Source organism: Chlorocebus sabaeus, chromosome 6 (genome assembly GCF_047675955.1).
Source record: "Chlorocebus sabaeus isolate Y175 chromosome 6, mChlSab1.0.hap1, whole genome shotgun sequence".
NCBI lineage: Eukaryota > Metazoa > Chordata > Mammalia > Primates > Cercopithecidae > Chlorocebus > Chlorocebus sabaeus.
Window position 1 is genome coordinate 136,627 of NC_132909.1, and position 26,094 is coordinate 162,720.

Genomic DNA, 26,094 nt, shown 5'->3' on the forward strand with positions numbered 1-26,094 from the left:
AGACCATGTGTCCTGGTTCTGGGTTTGGAGTCTGATATAGAGAGGGTTGCTTCATTCAACGTTGCACCAATGTAGGGGGCCACCACTCATGAGGTTAGGCAGAGTGGAGGCCCTGTATGCCTCCTGCCTTCTGTGTCTCCCCACCGTGGCCTGTCTGTGGTCCCTTGGTTCCCTGGGCTGGGCAGAGGAAGTGGGGAAAAGGTGTGGAGGTCGTTGGCCACTGGGGAACCCAGCGGAGTCTCTCCTCACATGCTCTGTCTTCACACTTTATTCACAGACGTTTCAGGTTCTGAACCTGCCCAAGTCTTCCTGTCTAGGTCCCCCTTGGTAGCATTCAGGGGGACAAGCAAGAAGGGACAAATGCAAACAGGCTTGAATGATCAGCAACTTCTGCTTTGGATGACTATGTCTCTGCCTTCGGTCTGGTCTGTTTTATGACGCTCAGTAGAGTTTTGGTTTCTCCACTTAGTCTTTTCATATTTATTTCTAGGCATTTCTCTTTTTTTTGATACAGAGTCTTGCTCTTGTTGCCCAGGCTGGAGTGCAGACGCGCGATCTCAGCTCACTACAACCTCCACCTCCCGGGTTCACGCCATTCTCCTGCCTCAGCCTCCTGAATACTTAGAATTACAGGCACACGCCACCACACCTGGCTAATTTTTTGTATTTCTAGTAGAGACAGGGTTTCACCATGTTGGCCAGGCTGGTCTTGAACTCCTGATCTCAAGTGATCTGCCCGCCTCGGCCTCCAAAAGTGCTGAGATTACAGGTGTGAGCCAGCGCACCCAGCCTCTTTTTCCTTTTTTCTTTTTTTTCTGGAGATGGTCGTGCTCTGTTGCCAGGCTGGAGTGTGGTGGCACGATCTCGGCTCACTGCAACCTCTACTTCCCGGGTTCAAGCGATTCTTCTGCCTCAGCCTCCCGAGTAGCTGGAATTACAGGCGCGCACCACCACACCTGGCTACTTTTTGTATTTTTAGTAGAGATGGGGTTTCACTGTGTTGGCTAGGATGGTCTCAATCTCCTGACCTCATGATCTGTCCGCCTCGACCTCCCAGAGTGCTAGGATTACAGGAGTGAGCCACCATGCTCGGCCTAATTTTTGTAATTTTTTTTTTTTTTTCCCAAGACGGAGTCTTGCTCTGTCACCCAGGCTACAGTGCAGTGGCATGATCTCGACTCACTTCAACTTCCGCCTCCCAGGTTCAAGCAATTCTCCTGCCTCAGCCTCCCAAGTAGCTGGGATTACAGGCGTGCACCACCACGCCTGGCTAATTTTTGTATTTTTAGCAGAAATAGGTTTTCGCCCTGTTGGCGAGGCTGGTCTCGAATGACAGACCTCCGGTGATCCGACCGCCTCGGCCTCTCAAAAGTGCTGGGATTACAGGTGTGAGCCACGGTGTCCACCAAGAGCTCCATGCTTTAAAAGGGATCATGTAGCTAGATCAGCCCCCCCACACCCCCAGATAATCATATAATCTATTTTAAGGTCCGCTATGGGGCCAGGTGTGGTGGCTCATGCCTCTAATCTGAGAGCTTTGGAAGGCTGAGGCAGGAGGATGACTTGAGGCCAGAAATTTGAGACCATCCTGGACAGTATAGCAAGACTCTGTCTCAAAAAAAAAAAGGCCAGGCGTGATGTCAGGTGCTTGAAGTCCTAGCTACTGGCTAGGCTGAAATGGGAGGATCACTTGAACCCAGGAGTTCTAGGTTGCAGGGAGCTATGACTCTACCACTTTGCTCCAGCCTGGGTGACAGAGTGAGACTCTGTCTCAAGAAAACAAAACTACAGCTGGTGAGGTGGCTCATGCCTGTAATCCCAGCACTTTGGGAGGCCAAGGCCAGGCATGGTGGCACATGCCTGTACTCCAGCTTCTTGGGAGATGGAGGCACAAGAATTGCTTGAACCTGGGAGGCGGAGGTTTCAGTCAGCCAAGATCGCGCCACCACACTCCGGCTTGAGTGACAGCAAGACTGTCGAAAAAAATAAAAAAAAAAAAAGGAAAAAAGGGCAACCATGCCATCTGACATAATCCAATCATAGGAGCAACAGTGCAAATGCCCAGTGGATTCACCTTTCCTGCTGCCTAGACAGAGCTGATTTCTCGAGACGGGGGAATTACAGTAGAGAAAGGGTAATTCACGCAGAGCCAGCTGTGCGGGAGACAAGGGTTTTATTATTACTCAAATCAGTCTCCCGGAGCATTCAGGGAGCAGAGGTTTTGTTTGTTTGTTTGTTTGTTTGAGACAGAGTCTCGCTCTGTCTGTCGCCCAGGCTGGAGTGCCGTGGTGCGATCTTGGCTCACTGCAAGTTCTGCCTCCCGGGTTTACGCCATTCTCCTGCCTCAGCCTCCTGAGTAGCTGGGACTACAGGCGCCGCCACCTCGCCCGGCTAGTTTTTTTGTATTTTTTTTAGTAGAGACGGGGTTTCACCGTGTTAGCCAGGATGGTCTCGATCTCCTGACCTCGTGATCCGCCCGTCTCCGTCTCCCAAAGTGCAGGGATTACAGGCTTGAGCCACCGCGCCCGGCCAGGGAGCAGAGTTTTTAAGGACAACTTGGTGGGCTGGGAGCCAGTGAACCAGGAGTGCTGACTGGTCAGGGATGAAATCACAGGGAGTCGAAGCTGTGTTCTTGTGGGGAGTCTGTTCCTGGGGGACTCAGAGGAGCCAGCTTACGGATCTGGGTGGGGCCAGCTGGCCCATCAAGTGCAGGGTCTGCAAACTATCCCAAGCACTGATCTTAGGAGCAGTTTAGGGAGGGTCAGAATCTTGGAGCCTCCAGCTGCATGACTCCTAAACCATCATTTCTAATCTTGTGGCTAATGTGAGTCCTACAAAGGCCGTCTAGTCCCCAGGCAAGAAGGAGGTCTGCTTTGGGAAAGGGCTGTTATCCTCTTTGTTTTAAATTATAAACCATATAGTTATGAACTGTAAGTTTCTCCCAAAGTTAGTTCAGCCTATGCCCACGAATGAACTAGGACAGCTTCGAGGTTAGAAGCAAGATGGAACTGATTTAGTCAGATCTCTTTTGCTGTCTTAGTCATAATTTTGCAAAGGCAGTTTCAATAGCTCATTATATACACAGGACCTGGTATTCACTTCCTCACCAATACTTGTTACTGGCAGGGTTTTTTGTTTTGTTTTTATTTTTTATTTTTGACGGAGTCTTGATCTGTCACCCAGGCTGGAGTACAGCGGCACCATCTCGGCTCACTGCAAGCTCCACCTCCTGGGTTCACACCATTCTCCTGCCTCAGCCTCCCAAGTAGCTGGGACTAAAGGCGCCCGCCACCACACCCGGCTAATGTTTTGTATTTTTAGTAGAGATGGGGTTTCACTGTGTTAGCCAGGATGGTCTCGATCTCCTGACCTTATGATCTGCCTGCCTTGGCCTCCCAAAGTGCTGGGATTACAGGCGTGCGCCACTGCGCTCGGCCTTTTTTTTCTTTCTTTTTTTTTAAAATCATAGTCACGTTTATGCCTTTTTTTTTTTTTAATGGAAAGGTTTTTAATTGCTATTTTGAAGGCTGAGAAATCCATCATGTTATATTGATGTGTATCTCGTTTGTTGACAATGCTGTGAATACCAAACAGTGCTAGGAACAGGGTGTGTGGCCACAAGTAAGGCAGGTGAAGCCCTGCCCTCGTAGTGCTGGGGTTTCTCTGATTACTGCTAGGCATGTAATGCTAAGCATGTTTTCTTTCTGGTTCATCAGCCCAGTTTCTTCTGATATGTATTCCTGCCTTATAGCCTTTCTCCATGGTTCTATTGTGTTTTAGTCCTATTCATATTTATTTATTTTTTGAGATGGAATCTTGCTCTGTCACCCAAGCTGGAGTGCAGTGATGTGATCTCAGCTCACTGCAAGCTCCACCTCCCGGGTTCAAGCGATTCTCCTGCCTCAGCCACCTGAGTAGCTGGGATTACAGGCGCGCTCCACCAGGGCTGGCTAATTTTTATATGTTTACTAGAGACAGGGTTTCGCCATGTTGGCCAGGCTGGTCTTGAACTCCTGACCTCAAGTGATCCCCTTGCCTCGGCCTCCCAAGGTGCTGGGATTACAGGCGTGAGCCAACGCGCCTGGACTTATTTGGAGTTAAAAATACCTTCTGGGTTTGTTGAGGTTTTTTTTTTGGTTTATGTTTTCCTTTAATATTTTGCTTATCTTTTATTTTTACACTGTCTTTTCATAGAGATTTAAGTTCGATTTATTAAACTTATCAGCTGTTTCTTTAGTCGTGAGGTAGAGGTGGACAGATTGCTTGAGACTAGGAGTTCTGGGTTGCAGTGACCTATGGTTTCTGAAGGGGTGGCCAGCCCCTCCATACCTGTGGGAATTCTCGTCAGGTGGGACGAGAGACTCAGAAAAGAAATAAGACACAGAGACAAAGTATAGAGAAAGAACAGTGGGCCCAGGGGACCGGCGCTTAGCATACGGAGGACCCGCACTGCGCAGGCACTGGTCTGAGTTCCCTCAGAGAGGGGGACGTGGCAGGACAATAGGGTGATGGTGGGGAGAGGGTCAGCAGGAAGACATGTGAACAAAGGTCTCTGTGTCATTAATACATTTAAGGAAAGTTGCCGAGCCTTGATGTGCACGTATACAAACATCTCCGTGCATTAAACAGCAGTATTGCCGCTAGCAGGGCTCACCTCCAGCCTTAAGGCGGTTTTCTCCTGTCTCAGTAAATAGAACATACAATCAGGTTTTACACCAAGACATTCCATTGCCCAGGGAGGAGCAGGAGACAGATGCCTTCCTCTTCCACTAATCCTCCTCAGCACAGACACTTTACTGGGTGGAGCTGGGGGACTGGACGGTCAGGCCTTTCCCTTCCCACGAGGCCATATCTCAGGCTATCACATGAGGAGAAAGCTTGGACAATACCTGGCTTTCCTAGGCGGAGGACCTCCCTTCCGCAGCGTATTGTGTACTTTTAACAAGCGTACTGCCTTCAAGCACTTGTTTAACAAAGCACATCCTGCACAGTCCTAAATCCATTAAACCTTGAGTCAGTACCGCACATGTCGCTGCCAGCACAGGGTCGGGGCTAGGGTGACAGATGAACAGCATCTCAAGGCAGAAGAATTTCTCTTAGTACAGAACAAAATGGAGTCTCTTATGTCTGCTTCTTTCTACACAGACACAGTAACAGTCTGATCTTTCTTTTCCCCCCCGTTTCACCACTGCACTCCAGCCTGGGCAACAAAATGAGACCCTGTATCAACAAAACAAAACAAAACAAGGACATCTATACCACACGACATAATCAAATCACAGGAGTGATAACTCATCAAATTCACAGGTCCTGTTCTGCACCGCCTAACCAGTACTTGTTATTGGCAGGGTTTTAGTGGTCTGTATACTTTGTGTTATTATTTAAGAAATCATTTTCAACTCTTGAGGTCATAAAATTTTTACTTTCGGCTTGGGCAACATGGTGAGACCTCATCTCTCAAACAAAACAAAACAAAAACAAAAACACACACACACATAACGAAAGTTAGCTGAGTGTGGGCTCACGCCTGTAATCCCAGCACTTTGGGAGGCTGAGGTGGGTGGATTATGAGGTCAGGAGATTGAGACCATCCTGGCTAACACAGTGAAACCCCGTCTCTACTAAAAATACAAAAAATTAGGCCGGGCGCGGTGGCTCAAGCCTGTAATCCCAGCACTTTGGGAGGCCGAGACGGGCGGATCACGAGGTCAGGAGATCGAGGCCATCCTGGCTAACACGGTGAAACCCCGTCTCTACTAAAAAGTACAAAAAACTAGCCGGGCGAGGTGGCGGGCGCCTGTAGTCCCAGCTACTCGGGAGGCTGAGGCAGGAGAATGGCGTAAACCCGGGAGGCGGAGCTTGCAGTGAGCTGAGATCCGGCCACTGTACTCCAGCCTGGGCGGCAGACCGAGACTCCGTCTCAAAAAAAAAAAAAAATAATAATAATAATAATACAAAAAATTAGCCAGGCGTGGTGGCACATGCCTGTAGTCTCAACTACTCAGGAGGCTGAGGCAGGAGGATCACTTGAACCCAGGAGTCGGAGGTTGCAGTGAGCCGAGATCACACCACTGCACTCCAGCCTGGGTGACAGAGTAAGACTCTATCTCCCAAAAAAAAAAAAAAAAGCAAGCAAGTTAGCTGAGTGGCAGGTGCCTGTGGTCCCAGCTACTCAGGAGGCTGAGGTGAGCGAACTGCTTGTGCCCAGGTCAAGGCTGCAGTGAGCCACGTGCGCACGACGGCACTTCACCCTGGGTGACGGAGCGAGACCCTGTCTCAAAACAAACAAAAAACAAAACAAAGTTTTACATTTTCCTCATATTTAAAAATAACTATCAGGCTGGGTGCCATGGCTCAGCCTGTAATCCCAGCACTTTGAGAAGTAGAGAAGGGAGGATTGCTTGAGGCTAGTTTGACACTAGACTAACATATTGAGACCCTGTCTCTACCAAAAAAAAAATATTGAAAACATCATTTAAAATATCCTAGTATTTAATCTGGAATTTAATTTCGAGTGTGTGTAAAGTGGATATCCATTTTCTTTTGTATGGGGAGTTCAGTTGTTCGCCAATATTCAGTGAACGTCCAGCTTGTCTTCACTGATCAGTTGAGTTATTTCATGTATATCAAGTTCTAGAAGGTCTGTTCCCAGATTGACCTAGTTCTCCAGTCCTGTGCCAGTACCACAATATTTTTTTTTTGGTTTTTTTTGAGATGGAGTCTCACTCTGTCACCCAGGCTGGAGTGCAGTGGCACGATCTCAGCTCACTGCAATCTCTGCTTCCCGGGTTCAAGGATTCTCTTGTCTCAGCCTCCCGAGGAGCTGGGATTACAGGTGTGTGCCACCATACCCGGCTAATTTTCTTTTGTATTTTTACTAGAGATGGGGTTTCACCATGTTGGCCAGGCTGGTCTTGAACTCCGACCTCAGGTGATCCGCCCGCCTCGGCCTCCCAAAGTGCTGGGATTATAGACATGAGCCACCATGCCCGGCCACCACACTATTTTAATATTATGTAACTTAACAATGTTTTCATTTACAATATGACAATTCTTCCCTACTTGTCATATTTTTCCAAATTGTCTCAGCAATTCTTGGACTTTTCCACATGCATTTTAGAATCTTTTTTTTAGATCATATAAAATGTGTTTCATTTTTTTGAGACAGGGTCTCACTCTGTTGCTCAGGCTGGCACGATCATGGCTCACTACAGCCTCTGCCTTCCAAGGCTCAGGTGATCCTCCTGCCTCAGCCTCTTGAGTAGTTGGGACAATAGGCGTGCACCACCACACCTGGCTACTTTTTGTATTTTTACTAGAGATGGAGTTTCACCATGTTGCCCAAGTTGGTCTTGAATTCCTGGGCTCAAGCAATCTCCCCGCCTTGGCCTCCCAAAGTGCTGGGATTATAGGAGTGAACCACTGCACCCAGCTGAAATGTGGTATATTTTACCTGTGTTTCATTTACTTTATAGATTAACTTGGAGAAAATTGGCTGATTGTCTTTTTAAATGTTTTAAAAAATTTTTATTGAAAAAAAGTAGAGACAGGGTCTTGCTATGTTGCCCAGGCTGGTCTTGAACTCTTGGGCTCAAGCAGTCTGCCCACCTTGGCCTCCCAAAGTTCTGGGATTACAGGTGTGAGCCACCACATGGGGGAAGGGGCCATGCGCTACCGAACAATTTTCCCCCTAGTGTTTACAGAAGGAATGCAACCCTGCCAACACTTTTTTTTTTTTTTGAGATGGAGTCTCGCCCTGTTGTCCAGGCTGGAGTGCAGTGATGAGATCTTGGCTCACTGTAGCCTCAACCTCCTGGACTCAAGTGATCCTCCTGCTTCAGCCTCCCAAATAGCTGGGACTACAGCTGTGCACCACCACACCCAGCTAAAAAAATTTTTTTTTTTTTTTTTTGTAGAGACGGGGTCTCACTCTGTTGCCCAGGCTGGTCTCAAACTCTTGGCTTCAAGTGATCCTCCTGCCTCAGCCTCTCAAAGTGCTGGCATTACAGGGGTGAACCACTGTGCTCAGCCCCTGCCAACACCTTGGGATTAGCTTGGTGAGATGGTGTCTAACTTCTGGTCTCCAGAATTGCACAATAAATTTTTGCTGTTTTAAGGCAAAAATAAATCTCATGTTCCCTGTAACTCACCAATCCCATTTTGAGCAATTTATCCTACAGAAATAGCCACAGTAGTATCCAACTGTTTACTCAAGAGAATTAATCATAGGACTGTGTACCGTGGGGTGAGGAGGGAACAAGAAATTCTTTGGTCTTGGTAGAGATGATGGTGCTAGCCAGAAAATAGAAGATTCATCCAGGCATGAAAAAAAAAAGTTAAGTGCTTGCTCACTTCTATAGCACATATACTAAAACTGGAACGACCAGCATGGCCCCTGTGCGAGGGTAAACACACATTGGTGAAGCATTCCATAGGGTGGGGCCGTCTCTCTCCTATTTTGAATATTTATGGTTACTTTATCCATCATCCCTCTGTCTGACCTACCCTTCCGTCTCCCATTTCCATATTTTTTTTCCAGACAGGGTCTCATCCTGTTGCCCAGGCTGGAGTGCAGTGGTGTTATCAGAGCTCACTGGAGCCTTAACCTCCTGGGCTCAAGTGATTCTCCCACCTCAGTCTCCCTAGTAGCTGGGACTACAGGTATGCACCACTATGCCTGGGTAGTTATTATTATTATTATTATTGAGACATGGTCTTGCTCTGTCACCCAGGCTGCAGTGCAGTGGTGCCATCTTGGCTCACTGCAGCCTCTGCCTCCCAGGTTCAAGTGATTCTTGTGCCTCAGCCTCCCAAGTAACTGGGACTACAGGCACCTGTCACCACGCCTGGCTAATTTTTGTATTTTTTTTAAGTACAGTCGAGGTTTCACCATGTTGGCCGGGCTAGTATCAAACTCCAAGTGATCCACCTGCCTTGGTCTCCCAAAGTGCTGGGAATATAGGCATGAGCCACCACGCCCAGCCTATTATTTTTAATTTTTCTTTTTGGAGACAGGGTCTCACCATGTTGCCCACACTGGTCTTGAACTCCCGGTCTCCCGAAGTGAAACAACATAAGTTGCCTTACAAGAAACTTTACATTCAAACACTTCGATGTGTAAACTTCTAGAGTAAGCATTGCCATGAGACAGTTGAATTAGGGGCCATTTTCATGATCTTCTGTGCCATCTTGTATATTTCAGATTTTTCTAAGTGAGCATAAATTACTTCTAAATGTGAAAACGTTTATTAAAAAACCACCCTCACCCCCTGCAGCGTTTCCTGCATGATCTGGCCCTTTCACAGCCTTCTATACCCTGGCTCTCCCTTCTGGGGCTGGGGCCTGGCTGGAGCCCCTGGGTACTGCTCTGTCCTCTTCCTCTCTGTCCCCAGCACAGCTCTCGCCTCCTGCTTGCTCACAGATCACCCACCCACAGCTCCATCTCCAAACTGGCCCTGCTTTCGGAGCCCTGAGCACGGCAGCAATGGGTTAGAAGGTCCTCAGAAAAGGGGATGGGGAAGATAGGCCTCTGAGAGCCTTGCTCTCGCAGCTTCAGGCTGCAGCAGGGTTCCTGCCCCCTGTCCCAGGGAGGCCCTCCTGGGGTAACCACAGTTGCAGCTCCCCTCAATATCCACCTGTAACTTGTGCATAAACCAGCAGCTGGTGAGGGCTCCTTCCGAGAGGGCACCTGTTTTCTGAAACCATCCCCTGTGAAAATGCCCCTTGTTTTCAGAGTAGGAAGGAGAGTGCTGAATCAAGGGGCCCAAGGATTCCCCATTGCAATCCCCAGAAGCTGTGAACATCTCATACAGCAAAAGGGATCCTGCAGGTGTGACTAAGTGTGCAGGTAGGGGACAAGGTATGATGAGGGTCCTTAAGGAGACCAAAGGATTGACTGGTGCCAGCGAGCTGGCAGCCTAGGCAGCCTAAAGAAGACGTGACCACTCATGGCTGGCTTTGAAGACGGAGGAAGGGACCAAGAAAAAACAAAAGGAACGTGGGCTGACTCTAGAAGATGGAAAAGGCAACAAAACAGATGATTCTCTCCTAGAGCCTTCAAGAGGAACCAGTCCTGTTAAAACCTTGATTTTAGCCCAGTGGACCCATGTCAGAGTTCTGACCTTCAGAGCTATGAGAATAAATCTGTTGTTTCAAGCTGCCAAGTTTGTTAAAGCAGCAACAAGAAACTAATACAGTGCACTGGCGAGTCCCCAGTGACTGCCCAGAGATCCGGTGCTTCCCAGGGAGCTGACCCTTTGCCCTCCTGCTGCACGACCAGCTAACTATGGAGGGTGCGACCTGACCTGGAAGTAACCATGGCCTTGGCAACACCTGCTTGCAGCCCCTCTTCTCAGAGGTCCCCCTTGTCCAGCCGTGCTTGGAAAGGAAATCCCCTTTGTGTCTACTCAAGCTGGGACTGATGAGTTCCAAGGCCAGTGAGGCTGGTGAGTGATGTGGACGGCTAAGGAGCAAGGGAGGCTGGGGACCTGGGTTCTGGGGCAACAGAGGTTTGGCCATTCTGGGACCAACTGCCCTGTGGCTCCAGCTACTGGGCAGAGACAACAAACTGCCTATTTCCCAACCAGCAGAAGCCAGAAACCAGGATTCTTATTCAGAAACTCTGTATTATGAAAGTGGAATTTATGTTAAAATTCTCACACACACATGGAGCAGGAGAAACGGGAGCCAGTTGGGCTTTCCTGGGTCTTCTGCCCTTCACACTGAAACCTCAGGCCCAGCCTCTGCACAGAGGGGTGGGAAGGCACAGTTTGTGAAGACCCACCTGAGGCAAGGATGTCCCAGAGAGGGAGTGTTGTCATCCCGGGCCATGTCGCGGGGAGGGAGGGAGCCTGGTGCTTGGCAGTCACCCCACAGGCACTGGTCACCCACAGAAAGGAACCCAGACCTCCCTCCAGGAGGCAGGGGCAAGGAGGGAGGGAGCAGCTCCTTTTCCTTGCACCCAGGTCTTTTGGGGGACACCAGACTGGGGCAGGGAACTGGCTTAGGACCCCCTGTTCACTCCGGCATCCCCTTCTGCCTCCAGAATCTTCTACTGGTGCCCCAGAGGCTGCATCCAGGCCGCGAGAACAGCGAGGCCCCGAGTGACTGCGCCATCTGGCTGCTCATGGAGCCTCCGGCCGGTGGCCCTTACGGTGGATGACCAGCTGCGACTTCCAGTCGAAGGCGCGGCCACAGTCACTGCAGAAGTGGCGCCGCTGGCCCGTGTGGCCCTTGCGGTGGATGACCAGCTGCGACTTCCAGCTGAAGCTGCACCCGCACTCCTCACATGGGTAGCTCTGGGGGCCTGTGAGTGAATGTCGGGGGTGGTGCGGAAAGGCCAGCTCCCCTTGCGGTGGCTTCTCTGTGCCTTCCCCGGCGGCTAGCCCTGGGGACTGCGCACCTGGCCCACTCGTGTGTGTCCGGTGGTGGATGACGAACACTGACTTCCAGTCAAAGCCGCGGCCACACTGCTCGCACGTGTAGGGCTTCCTAGGGGTGGCACCCGGCTCCAGTCTCGTCTCTGCGGGTGTGGGCTGAGTGGGCACTGGCGGTGTCCCTGGGCGCGCAGTGGGGGCAGGAGTGGTGGCCTCAGGCAGGCCCTCCCAGGCTGCAGGCCCTGGGCCCTGGGGCGGCTGGGCCTCTGGGCAGCCGGGTGGACCCTCACTCTCATTTCCTGGGGGCAGGGGCAAACCAGGTGAGTTCCAGCACTTGGCACCCCCTCCCTCAGGCTTGTGGCTGTGGCACAAGCTCCCATCCCCCCAAGAGTGGGTGGCTCAGGTCCCACCCATACAGGAGGGGTGATTCAGGCTGGATGGTGTGGGGCACTCACCTGAGCGCAGGCTTCTGCAGACGCCTGTCCCCATGAGCAGCATCCCCAGCTCTGACTGGGCCTGTGCCTCTGGCTGGTGGGGCGGTAACCCTGCCCGGGTGGGGGGCACAGTCAGGCGCAGGGTTTGCATGAAGGAGGGGTGGGGTGGGTTCTGACAGGAGACAGGGTGTTCCTTTGGAAGGTGGGAGAGCTGGGTAGGGCTGGTAACAGAGAGTCCCTGCCCAGCTAGGGTGGGTGCAGGCCCCAGGGAGAGGGGCGGGGTGGGGCTGGCTGGTCCTCACCCAGGGAGACCACTGTGCCGTACTTCTCCAGCATCGTATCCCAGTACAGTTCCTTCTGTGACCGGTCCAGCAGCCCCCACTCCTCCTGCGGATGTGGCCCATCACTGTAGGCGTCCTTCTACTCCTCCCCTGCCCTGTCTGGTTCACATTCTTACTACCCGGGGGAGTCAGCAGGTCACCTATGCCTCATCTGCCCCTCCTGCTGAGAATGATCTCGAGGTGGGTGTTAAGTGCTAGGGTCCTCTTTCAGATCACCCGACCAGTGCGGCTGCTAGCTCTCATCCCCCTCCACTACCCCACCCTGCTGAGAGGACGGGCTTGGCACTCTCATCCCCCTCCACTACCCCACCCTGCTGAGAGGGCGGGCCTGGCAGCATTACAGGGACCTGAGTGAGTTTATCAAGGAATGAACTCCCTGCTTGGGGGTCAGCCCTCCTTGCCTCCTGAGTCCCACCATCTGGGGCTTTGCTGGGTTGGGAAAATCATCCTGAGGGACAAGCTGTGGCAAGTCCAGGCGCAGGAAGGCGGCAGCTGTGAGGAGCCACGGCCAGAGATGGTGCTGGCGGGACGTGAGGACACTGTGAGAAGTGCAGCCTACCCACCCTGGCTCACTTTCTGATTGTGCTATGGGGCTGTGGAGGGAGCCTGGAAGGACTTCTCAGCCTTGAAACACATCTCAACCAGCAATGCTGCTGCTGAAGCTCCCAGTGGAGCTGTTAGAAGCAGAGGAGCTGGGAGAAGAAAAGGCCTCGCTGCCCACACTTGGGAACCAAGTGATCCAGGTAGCAGGGGCCTCAAGCTGAGCTTCCAGGGCCAACAGGTGGCCTCTGAGGAAACCCCTGGGAGAGAGGGGACTTTGGGCATGTCCCAGGAAGAGTGTCTCCATCTGGTCTCAGGTGTGGGGGAGTCCTGCCACAGCTGGTCATCTTGTCCCCTCCCCAGCTACACGCAAACGTTCAAATCCCCAGGTTCTGGTTCAGGACCTCTGGGAGCAGCAAACCTCCCAGCTGATTTCTCCGGAGGTGAGGAAGCCAAGCCCACCAGTTCCAGCCACTCTAAACTGCATTTTCATGGCTTGAGGCCCAAATCCTTTTTTTTTTTTTTCTTTTTGACACACAGTTTTGCTCTTGTTGCCCAGGCTGGAGCACAGTGGTGCGATCTCGGCTCACTGCAACCTCTGCCTCCTGGGTTCAAGTGATTGTTCTGCCTCATCCTCCCTAGAAGCTGGGATTACAGGTGCCTGCCACCACTTCTGGCTAATTTTTGTATTTTTAGTAGAGATGGGGTTTCACCATGTTGGCCAGGCTGGCCTCAAACTCCTGACCTCAGGTGATCCACCCACCTCGGCCTCCTAAAGTGCTAGGATTACAGGTGTGAGCCACCATGTCCAGCCCCAAATCCTTTTCAATAATAGATCACCAGTCTGTCCCTCTGCCCCAGGGCCTGTGGAGGGGTACAGCTGTTACAGATGCCACTTCTGGGCAGCAAAAAGTCACTAGCCAAGGAGCCTGGAAAACCACCGGGCAGAGGGCAGCCATGGGGACACTCCCTTCCCACACCTGGGGCCTACGCTTCCCACCTGGAGCGCTCACCTGAATCCTGGGAGGGTGGAAGGATGTGGAGGCTGCTTCTTGGTGTCCATGGTGCCCCTCAGGGGACTGCACTGCAAGTGGAGGGCTGGAGGGTGCTGAAAAGAGGGGCAGATGGAAAGGTGGTGTCAGGGGCTGCCCACATGAGTCATGGCAGACAAGGAAGTCCTCTGCTGTGTGACATGGCACGTAGAGCCCTTGGCTCCTGCCTCCCAGGGCCCCATCCCAGACAGCGACATCCACATTCATTTCAGGAGTCCCGGCCTTGACACAACCTCTCCTGGGACTCCAACCCTAGCCAGGAGTGTCCACGCTTCCTCCAGGAACCTTCCATCCCGGGTGGACCCCAATCTCACCCATTTCCTGTCCATCGACATTGGGCTCCTCCTTTACACTGCAGCTGAGCTGGACAGACCCCTCTATTCCGGTGTCCTGGGGACCCTCTCCAGGGGACTCCACTGTCCCTGAGGGGTAGGGGCTCCCCAATGGTTCCTCTGTCTTCTGGGCTGCAGGGAGCACCTCCTGCTTCAGGATGTGCGCTGTGATCTGAGAAGAGATAAGTCAAAAGGGTTCTAGCCAGGGTCTATCCCTCCAAGAAGCTGATGCCAGCCACACTCACCCAGCCCAACAGTTGCCCAGGGTCATGCTGTAGTCCTTCGACTAGGGCAGCGGCCTCCTCAGGACTGCCTGGCCGCTGACCATGCACCCAGGCCTGGATCTCGGGAGGCAGTGTGCCCAGAAACTGCTCCAGCACCAGCATCTCCAGCATCTGCTCCTTGGAGTGTGCCTCAGGCTGCAGCCACTGGCGACACAGCTCACGCAGCCGGGCCAGGGCTTCTCGGGGACCTGCCACCTCCTGGTAGCGGAACCCTCGGAAGCGGAGGCGGGCAGTCTCAGGCTCCTCGAAGGTGGTCTCTGGGTCCATGAGGGGCAGGCATGGGGGACCCAGAGGGGATGGCATTTTTGCTCAAGGGGGTGGTCTTGGAATCGTCAAGATGGGCCTACAGAAAAGGAAGGGTCAGAATGTCAGCCAAGAGAATCTGGCCAGGGTAAGGCAGACACCAGGCCCCGCCCAGGGAGCTGAGACCAGGACCAAGTGTACTCTGAGGCCAGAGGAGGTAAAGCCAAGAAAGCTGCATGGAAGGAGGAGGGTCACAGGAGCTAAACAATGATGGCAAATGAGGGCAGGAGGAAGTCTCGGGGACAAATGCTTGGACGCAAGTGTCCAAGGAGCTTCCTGGAAATTGCAAACAGTTAGGTCCAATAGGTGACTGCTAGGAGATGACGGTAAAGAGGTGGAGAAGGACAGTCATCAGAGTTCCAGGGCCAGGCTGAGGAGCCACAGACAGTGCCTAGCCGAGGTGGGAGGAGAGTGGTCCAGGGAGGCAGCGGCTAGAAGGTGGAGCCAGGCTGTAAAGTATGGGGGCAAGTCTCCCTCCACAATCTCGGGGATGTTGACTGGGTGGGACCTCCCTTAGGACTGGCTCTGGGGAGGGGTCACGTGGGGCCTATGGGGCAAGGCAAGGGCCGATGTGGACACCTTGCTCGTCGACCACAGCGAACCGTGGATGACTCACACTGCCCGGGCCCGTGCATGTAAAAACGAAAGGCAAACGCCAAGAAAAACGGGGCCGACGCTCCACGTTGCGTGAGTCGAGGGATGGCCACAGCATCCCGGCCCTGAGGGTCTGCAGTGAAACACGCCCACCTGGACGGGCCTGAGACCAGGCCTGATACCCGGCCTACCCGAGGGATGCTCGAACTTCGGGGTCTGTTCCCCAACGGGGAAGGCAAGAGGGAGGTGTTCCAAGAGGACGTGCCCGGGCCGGCCCCCCGGAGCGGCGTTGAGGGGGAGGAAAGGCCCGTGTGAAGGCTGAGCCAACGCGCGGGGCCTGTCGGGAGGTGGGCGGGACCCCCAGGGCGCCGAGAGCAGGAGCCGTGCAGGCCCGAGCGCGGCCCCAAACCCTCCCACGGGGTGGAAAGGCTGCGCTGCCTCTGGCAGCCTGCGCTCACCTCTACCCCGGAGCCGTTGCTGGGAGGCCGCTTCCCGGAAGCGGCGCCGCGCAACGCGGGGAGCCTTAGCCGGGAGTTGCCCCGGCGACGCCGCGCCGACCAATCGCTCGCCTGCACCGAAGGCACCACCCACGCCCTTTGAACTACGTTTCCCATGAGCGTCCGCAAGACAGGCGCGGCCGTGGCCCGAAGACTAGCATTTGCAGCAGCCTCTGAGGCCTGAGAGGCGCTCTGTTCCTCTAGGAGGTGCCGCAGAGTCCGCGTTATAAGGGCTCCCTCCGCCCTGGGAGCAGCTCTCCCGATGCTGTAAACCCGCGCGTCTGTACAGTGGACCGGTTCCTATTGCCAGGTGAGGGGAGAGGCAGGAGGTTTTACCCAATCAGAGGGGCGCTTGCTTCGCCCCCGCCGCTCCCACGCCATTTCCCGCGGGCAGCCCCGAGAACACAGGGCAGAGCCGCCCGCCTCCAGCTGTTCCCATGGCAACCTCCAGGCGCGTTGCCTCGACTTCCGAAGAGGCTGGAAGTCGCGGCCCAGTGGTTTCCTGGGTCCACTAGTTCGCTGGCGCTTGCTTCCAAGTGGTCCCGGGAGAGGCGGTGGTGTGGGAAGACCACCCTGAGCCTGGGCTTTCTGCCGGCGGGAGGGTGCGAGGGCCTTCTTTGACCTGTTAAGCGCCCTGAGGAGGTACCGACGGTTGTGACCGCAGTCTCTGACATCAGATGTCAGTCCTACAAAGTCGGGGGCGGAAGTTTCCCTCCAGGCTGATGGGACGTGCTCAACTGTTTACCTTTTATTTAATTTGGGGAGCAGAACTAGACAGGGTGACACTAGTATCTCCCAATAAGCAGTGTTAGTTTTCTGTATCTGTGGGGTCAGTTTTGCTTCCACACTTAAAGTGGCCGAGTCATGAATTATTCAGTCCTAAATTACACCGCCTGTTTTGGTTTCTTTGGATACCTGGGAACCCCTGCTGCCTGCTCCAGATGAAAAGCAATGCCCTTAATCGCTGATTGGAAGCGCTGAGCATGTGCGTGGGTGAGACCTGTCAACTTGGAGCTTTCCAGAGGCGGCCTCAGGTTGTTTTTGGGGATGAGGTGCTTAGGTCTTTTCTCTGGGACTATGCGGAGAGTCTCACAAAACAAAAAAACCTTCACCCTCCACCAGGTGGGGAGAGCAGTGGGGGCGTCAAGGGCTTCTTCAGTAGCTGTTCCCCAGGCAGCTGGGTTATAGGTCTCCCGTCTCTGGGCTGCTGGTTCTTAGCCTTCTGCAGTTCTGGAGTCAGCCTGGTGGGAACTCTCTCCACTTCCCCAAGTCGCCACGCAGTATTTGGCCTTCCCTAACGTAGTGACAGCTCTCATCCATGTCTAGCTTAGGCATGCCATTGCTCCTGACTCCTCTTTCACCATTCTCATACTTGTGGGTTTATGTGTTTTAAAGACTCCCCTCGGTGGTTTCAGTGGATTTCTGAGCCCACTGAGATGCAGGTGTTCAGTCTGACCTTTTGACCTAGAATTCCAGGGATACTTTTACAGTCACTACCTACTCAAAAGTAAGAGCACAGGGGGAGGTTGGAGGGAGGTCAGCTGAGGGGCCAAGACCTGCATGGAGGCGGGAGCCTAGGCTGGGGGCCACTGACCAGTCATGGGTTTGGGGAGGGGGAGATTGGAAGAGGGTGGACAAACTGAGGGACAACAGGGGAACAAGCAGATGTGGAAAGGAGCCTGATGGAGAGAGGAGGCCAGTGGGAAGACAAGGTAGGGCACTGAGCCCAGCCTGAGGGGCAGGCAGGCTCAGGGCAGAAGCTTTGTTCAAGCAGCATCTATCAAAGGCACAGAAATGATTTCATGTGACTCTCTGGGTATCTACTTGTTTGACAGATGCTTTTGCTCCTGACTCCCATGGGCTCCCCAGAAAAGTGCTCTTTCAGGCAGGGAAGGGTTATTGTCTGCAGTTCACAGCTCTGCAGACTTAGTGGGGGACAATGGTTCAGGGACCTACTGGGATTCTGGTGGCCCAAGTCTTGCAGACTCTGGGGGAGCTGGGTCCTGTGTGTCTCCTCACAGGTGGAAGAATCTGGCCCCAATATCAAGTAAGTGGGGCCTGAGTCTGCTCTTTGTGTATAGGGCAGGATAGCGGCAAGATTTTGGAAGCCATGGGAGGGAGTGCCCACTGGTCTGGAGGCAGCCTTGCAGGGTCACCACATGGCCACGCCCTCTATCAGCAGCAGAAGGGACACAGCCCTGCCTTGGTTTCTCCACCTACCATCCTCCCATTGCCAGGATCCACCAGGACTCGTCTCCTAGCCGAGCTGCTGCTCCAGGCAGCCCCACTCTATCCATTTCATCCAGCTCCTGGCTCCCTCAACCCACCTCTGGCCCTGAAAAGGATACAGGTATCCCACTCCCTCCCTGGGCCGCAGACAGGCTGCATCTCTACTCTGTGGCCTCTTGAGGGTACCCAAGTTGAAGCCAAGTCCAGGAACTTCTGTGATGATGACAAACGCTGATGGCATGTCAGGGTATGTTCAATACCATCTGCATTGTATGAGGGTGAAATGGGTGTCAGGTTGCTACCGTTCACACACGTTTAAAAAGAAACCTTTATCAGAGAAGCTCTTTGAACTGTTATTAAAAACTGAACCATGCTCTGGAGTAGGGACAAGAGGCCCCAACTGCAGTACAGGAAACTGCAACACCTATTCCGAGTTGCAGAAGCTAGTCGGGGTTTTTTTTTTTTTTTTTTTTTTCCATTAAAGAGAACATGAATTTGCTTGGAGGTGAGGCTCCAGGTAGGGACACGGCCTGGTCTGCTGAAGGCCACAGGAAGCAAATGGCCCCCAGTCCACCCTCCTGTCCTGGCCATGCAGGGACATTACACTGGGGTGGGGAGGTCCTCAGGAGGGTGTCACACATGGCCTTAGGTAATAGCAAGTCCTTCCTATTCAGCTGTCTGTCCAGCCTCCAAATAAGGAGGGATAACAGGGGTAAGGTGAGACAGGGGTTGGGGGGGAAGTGGCCACCACACCCAGCAAAAATGAGCAGCTCCATCTTGTCTGAAGTTAACATCATCCCCCTCAGGTGTAAAGGCTCCTCATCACATCGACTTTGGTAAACGAGTCAGTGACAGGCCTTGGCCAAGCTGAGACTTGGGCGAACACCTGAACGTGTGCCACTGGAAAGCCATCATCCTAGCTCTGTCCTTCCAAAGCTGAGAGTCACATGTTCCCCCATGGGCATCCCTCTCCTGAGTCGGCTATGTGTGTGAAGCCAGGCCAGGCCCTCATACCTGACCAACCAGAGTGCAGCCCAGGAGATGAGGCATCTGGATGCTGGATCAGTCCACCCGGACTTGGGTACCGACTCCACTGTGTGCCATGGGAAACTCACCTTCCCCTTTGTGTCTCAGTTTCCTCATCTTCCAAGTCAGGATACCAGCCACAGCAGCCATCTCACAGGGCTTCAGGAGAAATTTCCCAGCACTCAGGACAGGAGCTGGCAGTGAGCACGTGTTGGCTCTCATTAGGACCCCACCTGTCAGCGTCTGCAAACATGATGTTCAGTGGACCCAAACCTTTTCTTTTTCCCAGAGGAGGTGGCTGACACTGAGAGCCCACACCCTGATCCCCAGTCCCTTGTGGTCTCTTGTCTGCTAGACTGGCCTCTAGGAAGCCTTGGATGAACAGAGGCAGTGGTGGGTTGAGAATACCCTCAGTGGGCATCTATCCAGCGGCCAGTTTGTGTGCAGCTGTCATAAGTTTCTCTAGGCCACCCCCAACCCATGCCCACATCCCCCTCACCTTAGCACCCACTGTCAACACATGAAGCAGCACCACAGTGCAGTGATGTGACTGTCCGCCTCCTAATGGCTCTGAATAGTATCGGCCCCACTAGAGTTCAGCCACCACATCCTCCCCATGACGCTTCTGCAGTGTTACCTCTTTGGGGATGGAGGTGTGATCTGTGGGTGAACTGGCGAATCCTGTCCCCAAGTGCAAATGAAATCACAGCCAAAGCCCTGACTAGCAAGCACGGGGCTTTTTCTCTGCTGTGGCTCTGCAGAGGACATATGCCCTTTAGCTGTGGACGGGATTCACACAAGGCCAGGGCTGCAACCTGTGACCTCAGACCTCCCCTGGCTCCGAGACTGCGACTGGGCCCGAGGCGGGAGTGGGCTCGGTTTCCTTCCCTGGCGCACCTTCTGATGCTGTCGCGGAAACAGACCTGGCCTGGGGGTGCAAGCCGGCCCTGGATCGCCGGACGGGCTTCTCGCCGGTATGGATTCTCTGGTGGTGGAAGAGGGCCGGGCGCTCGCGGAAGGCGCGGCCACACTGCGTGCACACGAAGGGCTTCTCGCCCGTGTGAATGCGCCGGTGGCTCAGCAGCACAGCGCCCTTGGCGAAGGCCTTGCCACAGTCCCCACAGCGGAAGGGCCGCTCGCCCGTGTGCAGGAGCTGGTGCTGGGTGAGGTTGGAGCTGTGGCTAAAGGCGCGGCCGCACTGTGGGCAGGCGAAGGGCTTCTCACCTGTGTGCACGCGCTGGTGCTTAAAGAGCGAGGAGCCCTGGCTGAAGGCGGCACCACAGAGCGCGCACACGAAGGGTTTCTCGCCCGTGTGCGTACGCTCGTGCTGGATCAGGTGCGAGTTGCGGCAGAAGCGGCGGCCACACTGTGCGCAGGCATAGGGACGCCCGCCCGCGTGGATCTTGCGGTGCTGGCTGAGGTTGGAGCCGTGGCTGAAGGCCTTGCCGCACTCGGAGCAGCTGAAGGACTTCTCGGCCGTGTGGATGCGCTGGTGCCGCACCAGTGAGGAGCTGTGCCGGAAGGCCTTGCCGCACACGGGGCAGGCGTAGGGCGTCTCGCCGCTGTGGATGCGCTGGTGCTGCGTCAGGTGCGACGTCTGGCTGAAGGCCTTGCCGCACTGGGCGCACTCGTAGGGCCGCTCCCCGGTGTGGGTGCGTAGGTGCTTGAGGAGGTCGGAGCTCTTCACGAACACTTTGCTGCACGCTCTGCATTCGAAGGACTTCTCCCCAGCGGGGAGAGCCTCGCCCAGCTCATCCCAGGTCGAGGGCTCCTGGCCACCGAGGAGTCTCTGAGGCTCCTGCCAAGTCGGACCCATTCCATGATGCCCCCGACCGCTGGCGGCCTGCAGATCCGGGGCATTCCCGAAGGCTCTCCCAGGGACCTCCTGTGCACATGGCTTCTGCCGCTCAGGGGTCCTGGGCTGCCTCCCAGGCACCGGGTGCTCTGTGAGGGTCTTTTCCCTAAGCTGGCCGCCCTCGGGAGGCCTAAGCGGGGAGGTCAGTCGCAGGCTGACACTGGCTTGCCCACTACCCGAGCCTAGCAGGAGTCTCTCCCAGTAGATCACCGACACCCCTGTGGGTTTTCTCTCCCGAGATGGGGAGGCACCCCGTTGTCGCTGCAGGTTTTTTACACTGTGGTAGGCACCGGCAACTGGGAAGATGCTAGTAGTCATCCCAGATAGGGTATCTGGGAAAGCTCGTGGCCATTCTCCAGAAACATCTCCATCCTCTGCCAAACTCCAGGAACCTAAAGGCAGAGAAACGGTGGTTGCTGGGGGCATCCCGGTTAGGAGAGGACCACGGCAGGTTGAGTGGACAGGCAAGAAGGAAACAGGGCCGGGGGGTGGGGGGCGGCTGACACAAAAGCTTAGGGGAAAAGTAGAGGCAAGGCCGGCCCTCCAGGAGAGGGCTGGGGTTTGGAGGAACCATCTGCCCTGACAGGTGTGGCACTGACTACACTGGGGACTCCCATGAGCAAGACGGCAGCCCCCAGACACCCAGGATGTGAAGCTGAGGAAAACTGAGCGGATGCTGACATACATCTCCACACTGGCTATTCCGCCCACTTCCTGTCCATTGCTCACCCATGGTCCTCCCCCCTGCCCGCTCAGGCACCCACTCCCCAACCTGCTCTTGCAATGACTTCCATCTAGTGCTCTAAACTATACTCCTGAATCCTGCTTACTGCCTCCCTCTCCCACCACACCAGGAGCCCCAGAAAAGCAGGACCAGGATCATCCTGATTGAGGCTGTGCCTACATTGCCTGCAATGGGCCTGGCCACTATGAGCACTCAGGAAACGTTTGCTGAACACAAAGATGAATGATGGCTGAAAGTTATGACCTATTAATTATGGCAGTGACGCCGGGCGCAGTGGCTCACGCCTGTAATCCCTGCACTTTGGGAGGCCAAGGCAGGCAGATCACGAGGTCAGGAGATCCAGACCATCCTGGCTAACACGGTTAAACCCCATCTCTACTAAAAATACAAAAAATTAGCCGGGTGCTGTGGCGGGTGCCTGTAGTCCCAGCTACCTGGGAGGCTGAGGCAGGAGAATGGCATGAACCCGGGAGGCGGAGTTTGCAGTGAGCCGAGATTGCGCCACTGCACTCCAGCCTGGGCGACAGAGCGAGACTCAGTCTCAAATAAATAAATAAATAAATAATAAAATTAAATTATGGCAGTGACTAGCCATGGAGGGTTTGAGGCCAGCCCAGCTGATAGCAGGACTCTGAGATGGTCTCACCACAGCCTGGGTACCCTTCTGTGTCAACCCAGCTCCTGTGCCCTTGGAGCGCCACCTTCAAGGGCAGCTAAGGCTGCAGCCTCCAGGAGGGGCTGATGATAGAAGGGAAGGTGGGAGGCAGGTGAGGAGGGTGCTTCTGGGGATTCTGGGAAGCAGGGACAGAGGCGTGGGTGGCCACAGGTTGGTCCTGAGTTCACCCCACCCTGAGCTCCCACTCACCAGGGTTGCGCCTCCTGTAGGTGTTCCTGGACAGGATCGTGTCCGTTCCGCTGGGAACCCAGGGCTCCTCGCCACGCTCAAGTTGGATGACCACACGAGGTCGAGAGGTGGAGAGTCCTGTGAGGAGGACGTACACGTTAGAGTCCAGCCCCAGCTCAAGACAACCGACCTCCAAACAGAGGGCAGGAGTCAGGGCTTCATGGAAACAGAAAATGTCATCTGTGCAACAGGAGAATCTAAAGATGGCACAGGGCAAGGGGCTCACAGGAATAGCTCATTCACCCCAGGGCAGCAACTGTGCCCAGAGCACCAAAGGAAGGGGACTGAGCCCAGGCTTGGAGAAGCCACAGCCGGACAGGGCCAAAGGAAGTGGTTGAGCCAACCAGACTGCATGTCTACAGGACCAGATCCCTATTCCACACGATCCCTGGCTGCAAGGTATGGGCCTGCTCGTCAGCCACGAGGGAGGTGAGGGGCAGTCCCGGCTAGTCAGCTTCTCATCAATTGCCCGCTTCATGGAGTATCCAGGACCTTACCCAGCGAGGCCACAAGTGCAAAGTTGTCCAGCATCACACGGCGGTACAGGGCCCTCTGGGCTGTGTCCAGGAGCCCCCACTCCTCCTGGGAGAAGTACACAGCCACATCCTCGAAGGCCATCTGGTCCTAAAAGAGCAGGGAGGAGGAGACAGGCATGGTCTAAGGCTGGGTTATCCAATCTTTTGGCTTCCCTGGGCCACACTGGAAGAATTGTCTTGGGCAACACATAAAATACACTAGTGACAGCTGATGAGCTAGAAAAAAAATTTGCAAAAACATCTCATGTTTTAAGGAAGTTTATGAACTTGTTCTGGGTTGCATTCAAAGCCATCCTGGCCCGTGGGTTGGACAAGCTTGGTTTAAGGTATGGCTGTGAGCCAGTACCAAGCTCCCCATCCCAACAGCCACCTCCCATGATGTCCCTCAGACACTCACCCTCCTTCCCTGGGTTCTGCCCCCACCATCTTCAGATGGCACTTCCCTCACATGTCTGGGAACCCTCCCCTCTGCCCTCCCTGACCAGACCCCAGATGCCTTCTTGGCCTCCCCACTGGCCACGCCATACACAAGCAAACTAGAGCAAGCCCTGGCTGAGCCCTCAGCTGCCACACCAAGGGCAGCCCCAGGTATCCACTCACGACTCAGCATGACCAGATGCGCCTTTCCTGCTCTTGGAACAAGAAACTCTGTAAGTCCCAGCTGGCGCTTCCCAGGCATACCCATCAGTGGGACCCTCCCCTGCTGAGCCTGCTTGCCAGACATTTCCAGGCTGCTCACCCAACCTGAGGGACTGGATGATTTTCACCAGTCGCCACAGGGGAGCAGCCCCAAGAACCTGTGAACACAGGAACTCAATCCCTTCCTTTTCCACGGTGTTCCCTCTCTTTCTTCCCCTCTGTTGCCACCCTCCCCTCCTCAGCTGGGTGCTAGGCTCTTCCCAATAGCCCCAGTCATCCCAGCTGGTCTTCTTCACCCTCAAGCCATAACTGCCCACACCTGGCTGAGTTCCTACCCATTCCTTAGTCCAGTTCATAGGCCCTGTCCTCAGCCCAGGACACCAACAACGTCAGGTCCAGTGACATGACCAACCTGGGACATCCCAGACTCCTGAGCTTTCCCCCTAAAGGAAACCTGCTTTCCCTTCAATTCTCCTTTCTGTCTACAGCAGCTCCCTTCTTCCAGGCGCTCAGGCTGAACAACATGGAGCAGTTCGTTCTTCAAACAGCCCACACCTGATGCATCCGCAGATCCACCAGAATTCACCTGGCCGCTCACCTCCACTGCTGCCCAGACTGTGGCAGTCGGGTCTTCCCTTCATGCCGACACCCCTGCATGTCTGTTCTCCACGCAACAAACAGTGGAACCGTTTAAAATCCCAACTCAGAGGATGTCCTGATTCTGTTCAAAACTTCTGTCTCCCGACGCCCTCGAGAAAAAACCCACTTCCTCGCCTGCTACTGCAGCCACACACGTCCCCTCTCCCCCAGCTCCACAACGAGAGCGCTCAGTGCCAGAAGCTCCTGGACTCCGGCTCCCCTCCCAGGTTTTGCACACGCAGGACTCTCCCCTCGGAGCTTCCTTCAGGACCTCAGCCCCCTGACTGCTGGAAGTCGGGAGCCCACCGGTGCCCTGGACACGGGGGTTTGCACTGACCCCCGCAACCCCCCAGGGCGGGGAGAGGAAAGACGACGAGGCGAGGTCTAGGAAGCGGCCTCCCTCCGTGGGGGCGCGGTCTGTGGGAGCAAGGGCTCCCCTGCCTCCCCGGCGCGGGCTTGTCAGCGCCGCCGCCGCCAGCGGAACCCGCAGCTGGGAGGGAAGAAAGGAGTGAACCACCCGGCACCGCCATCCTCGCCCGCAGCGTCCCAGGGCCGCCCCGCGCCTCAGCCTCCCCCGCAGTCATGGACGTGGAACGCCCAGCGCGCAGCCTCCTGGGCTGCCGCACGGTGGGAGAGCGCATGGCTCCCGCCGCGGCCCGACAGTCCCCGGGACGCCCACAACGCACTCAGAAACAGAGGCTTGGGGGCGCGGCCGGTGGCCAGCGCCCTTGGTCACGACGCGTGCGCAGGGCGGGCCCGACGCGGGCCCTCAGCCAGTACCTTCCTCGCCGCCAGCCTCGGGCCCCGGTAACCTCCTGGAAACTGGCCCCGACCCGCGGGCCCCAGCACAGACCACCGGTATGGCCTGACGCGGGCGGCCAATGACAGTCCCACCGCCGGAACTCCAGCCCTTCGGTTCTCATTGGCCCAATGCGCGCCGCGGACGCTTGCGCACAGCCTTCCGGGTCTTGTGGTTCCCGCCTGTTTCCCTGCGTGGAGGCGGGGCCCCTGCCGGTCTCCTTGGCAACGCCCAAGCCCCCGCCGCGCGGGGCGTTGGGAAATGGAGTCGCGCGGCGGCCTCGGGTTTTCAAGGGTTTGGTGGCGCTGGTGCACTCGCCCGGTGTGTAGTCCTGCCTTCGGCATTCCCGGTGCCCTCCCAAGCAGCCCGGAGACTAAACCCTGCAGGTGCAAAAGCAGAAACTGCCGAGGTTCCAGAAGGCAACACCAGCAGGCAGCACGGGGGAGAAAACGCACCGGGTAGGGCAGGTGGAGGTGGAGGCGGCCAAGCCTGGAGCTCAGGGTTCCCTTCCCAGCTCCGCCTCTCACTGACTATGCGTCCTGGGCGCGGGTTAGACCTCTCTGTGTCAGTGTCCTGTAAAGGTTTAAGGTCAGTTTTTCAACCTTTACACCAATAATTCTCAGCCCGTAACCCTACATTTGTCTCAAGTCTGTGATTGTTCTTGGACTCTTGCCCAAAGCATCTGTTTTCTTTGTAATTTGGATGGGCAGAAGGTACTTCCCCAGCCTTGCTTGTCCTTAGACCATCTAGTTCTTGTCTTGCCCCACACATCACAATATTGATTCTCTTTTCCTTTTTTCTTGGGATCCATTTAAGTGTCTTTTTTTTTTTTTTTTTTGACAGGGTCTTATTCTGTTGCCCATGCTGGAGTGCAGTGGCACGATCTCGGCTCACTGCAACCTCTGCCTCCAGGTTCAAGTGATCCTCCAGCCTCAGCCTCCCTAGTAGCTGGGACTACAGGTGCGCGCCA

At 54.9% G+C, this 26,094-nt stretch overlaps 2 protein-coding genes across 8 annotated transcripts; both read right to left on the reverse strand.

Moving 5' to 3' along the window:
* Positions 1–10,605: 10,605 nt before the first annotated feature.
* ZNF446 (zinc finger protein 446) lies at positions 10,606–19,199 on the reverse strand. Of its 5 annotated transcripts, none has more exons than XM_073015778.1 (7): positions 19,097–19,199; positions 14,320–14,701; positions 14,057–14,246; positions 13,704–13,798; positions 12,112–12,196; positions 11,831–11,920; positions 10,606–11,674 (listed from the first exon to the last, which is right to left on the reverse strand). In XM_073015778.1, the coding sequence occupies exons 2-7, from the start codon at positions 14,659–14,661 to the stop codon at positions 11,124–11,126; spliced, it is 1,353 nt and encodes a 450-aa protein (XP_072871879.1). In that variant the 5' UTR covers positions 14,662–14,701; positions 19,097–19,199; the 3' UTR covers positions 10,606–11,123. The 5 variants fall into 5 exon arrangements, with proteins under 5 accessions (XP_072871879.1, XP_007996627.3, XP_007996629.3 ...); XM_007998436.3 differs by lacking the exon at positions 19,097–19,199 and adding an exon at positions 15,714–15,822; XM_007998438.3 differs by lacking the exon at positions 19,097–19,199 and adding an exon at positions 15,447–15,704.
* Positions 18,140–25,437, reverse strand: ZNF324 (zinc finger protein 324). 3 transcript variants are annotated; one of them, XM_073015775.1, is made up of 5 exons: positions 25,106–25,437; positions 23,009–23,135; positions 22,473–22,589; positions 19,905–21,254; positions 18,140–19,201 (listed from the first exon to the last, which is right to left on the reverse strand). In XM_073015775.1, the coding sequence occupies exons 2-5, from the start codon at positions 23,127–23,129 to the stop codon at positions 19,044–19,046; spliced, it is 1,746 nt and encodes a 581-aa protein (XP_072871876.1). In that variant the 5' UTR covers positions 23,130–23,135; positions 25,106–25,437; the 3' UTR covers positions 18,140–19,043. The 3 variants fall into 3 exon arrangements, with proteins under 3 accessions (XP_072871876.1, XP_072871877.1, XP_007996631.3); XM_073015776.1 differs by having other exon boundaries at positions 19,144–19,250; XM_007998440.3 differs by lacking the exon at positions 18,140–19,201 and having other exon boundaries at positions 19,305–21,254; positions 25,106–25,435.
* Positions 25,438–26,094: the final 657 nt, after the last annotated feature.

Coding starts and splice junctions, on each gene's coding strand:
- ZNF324 (XM_073015775.1), bottom strand. CDS start 23,129: ATGGCCTTCGAGGATGTGGCTGTGTACTTCTCCCAGGAGGAGTGGGGG. Junction 21,255..22,472: donor CTACAGGAGGCGCAACCCTG/GTGAGTGGGAGC, acceptor CTCTGCCTTTAG/GTTCCTGGAGTTTGGCAGAG. Junction 19,202..19,904: donor TTCCGCGACAGCATCAGAAG/GTGCGCCAGGGA, acceptor GCTCACTGCCAG/CTCCTGTCCTGAGTGCTGGG.
- ZNF446 (XM_073015778.1), bottom strand. CDS start 14,661: ATGCCATCCCCTCTGGGTCCCCCATGCCTGCCCCTCATGGACCCAGAG. Junction 14,247..14,319: donor CTGGGCAACTGTTGGGCTGG/GTGAGTGTGGCT, acceptor ATCTCTTCTCAG/ATCACAGCGCACATCCTGAA. Junction 13,799..14,056: donor TGTCGATGGACAGGAAATGG/GTGAGATTGGGG, acceptor CCCTCTTTTCAG/CACCCTCCAGCCCTCCACTT.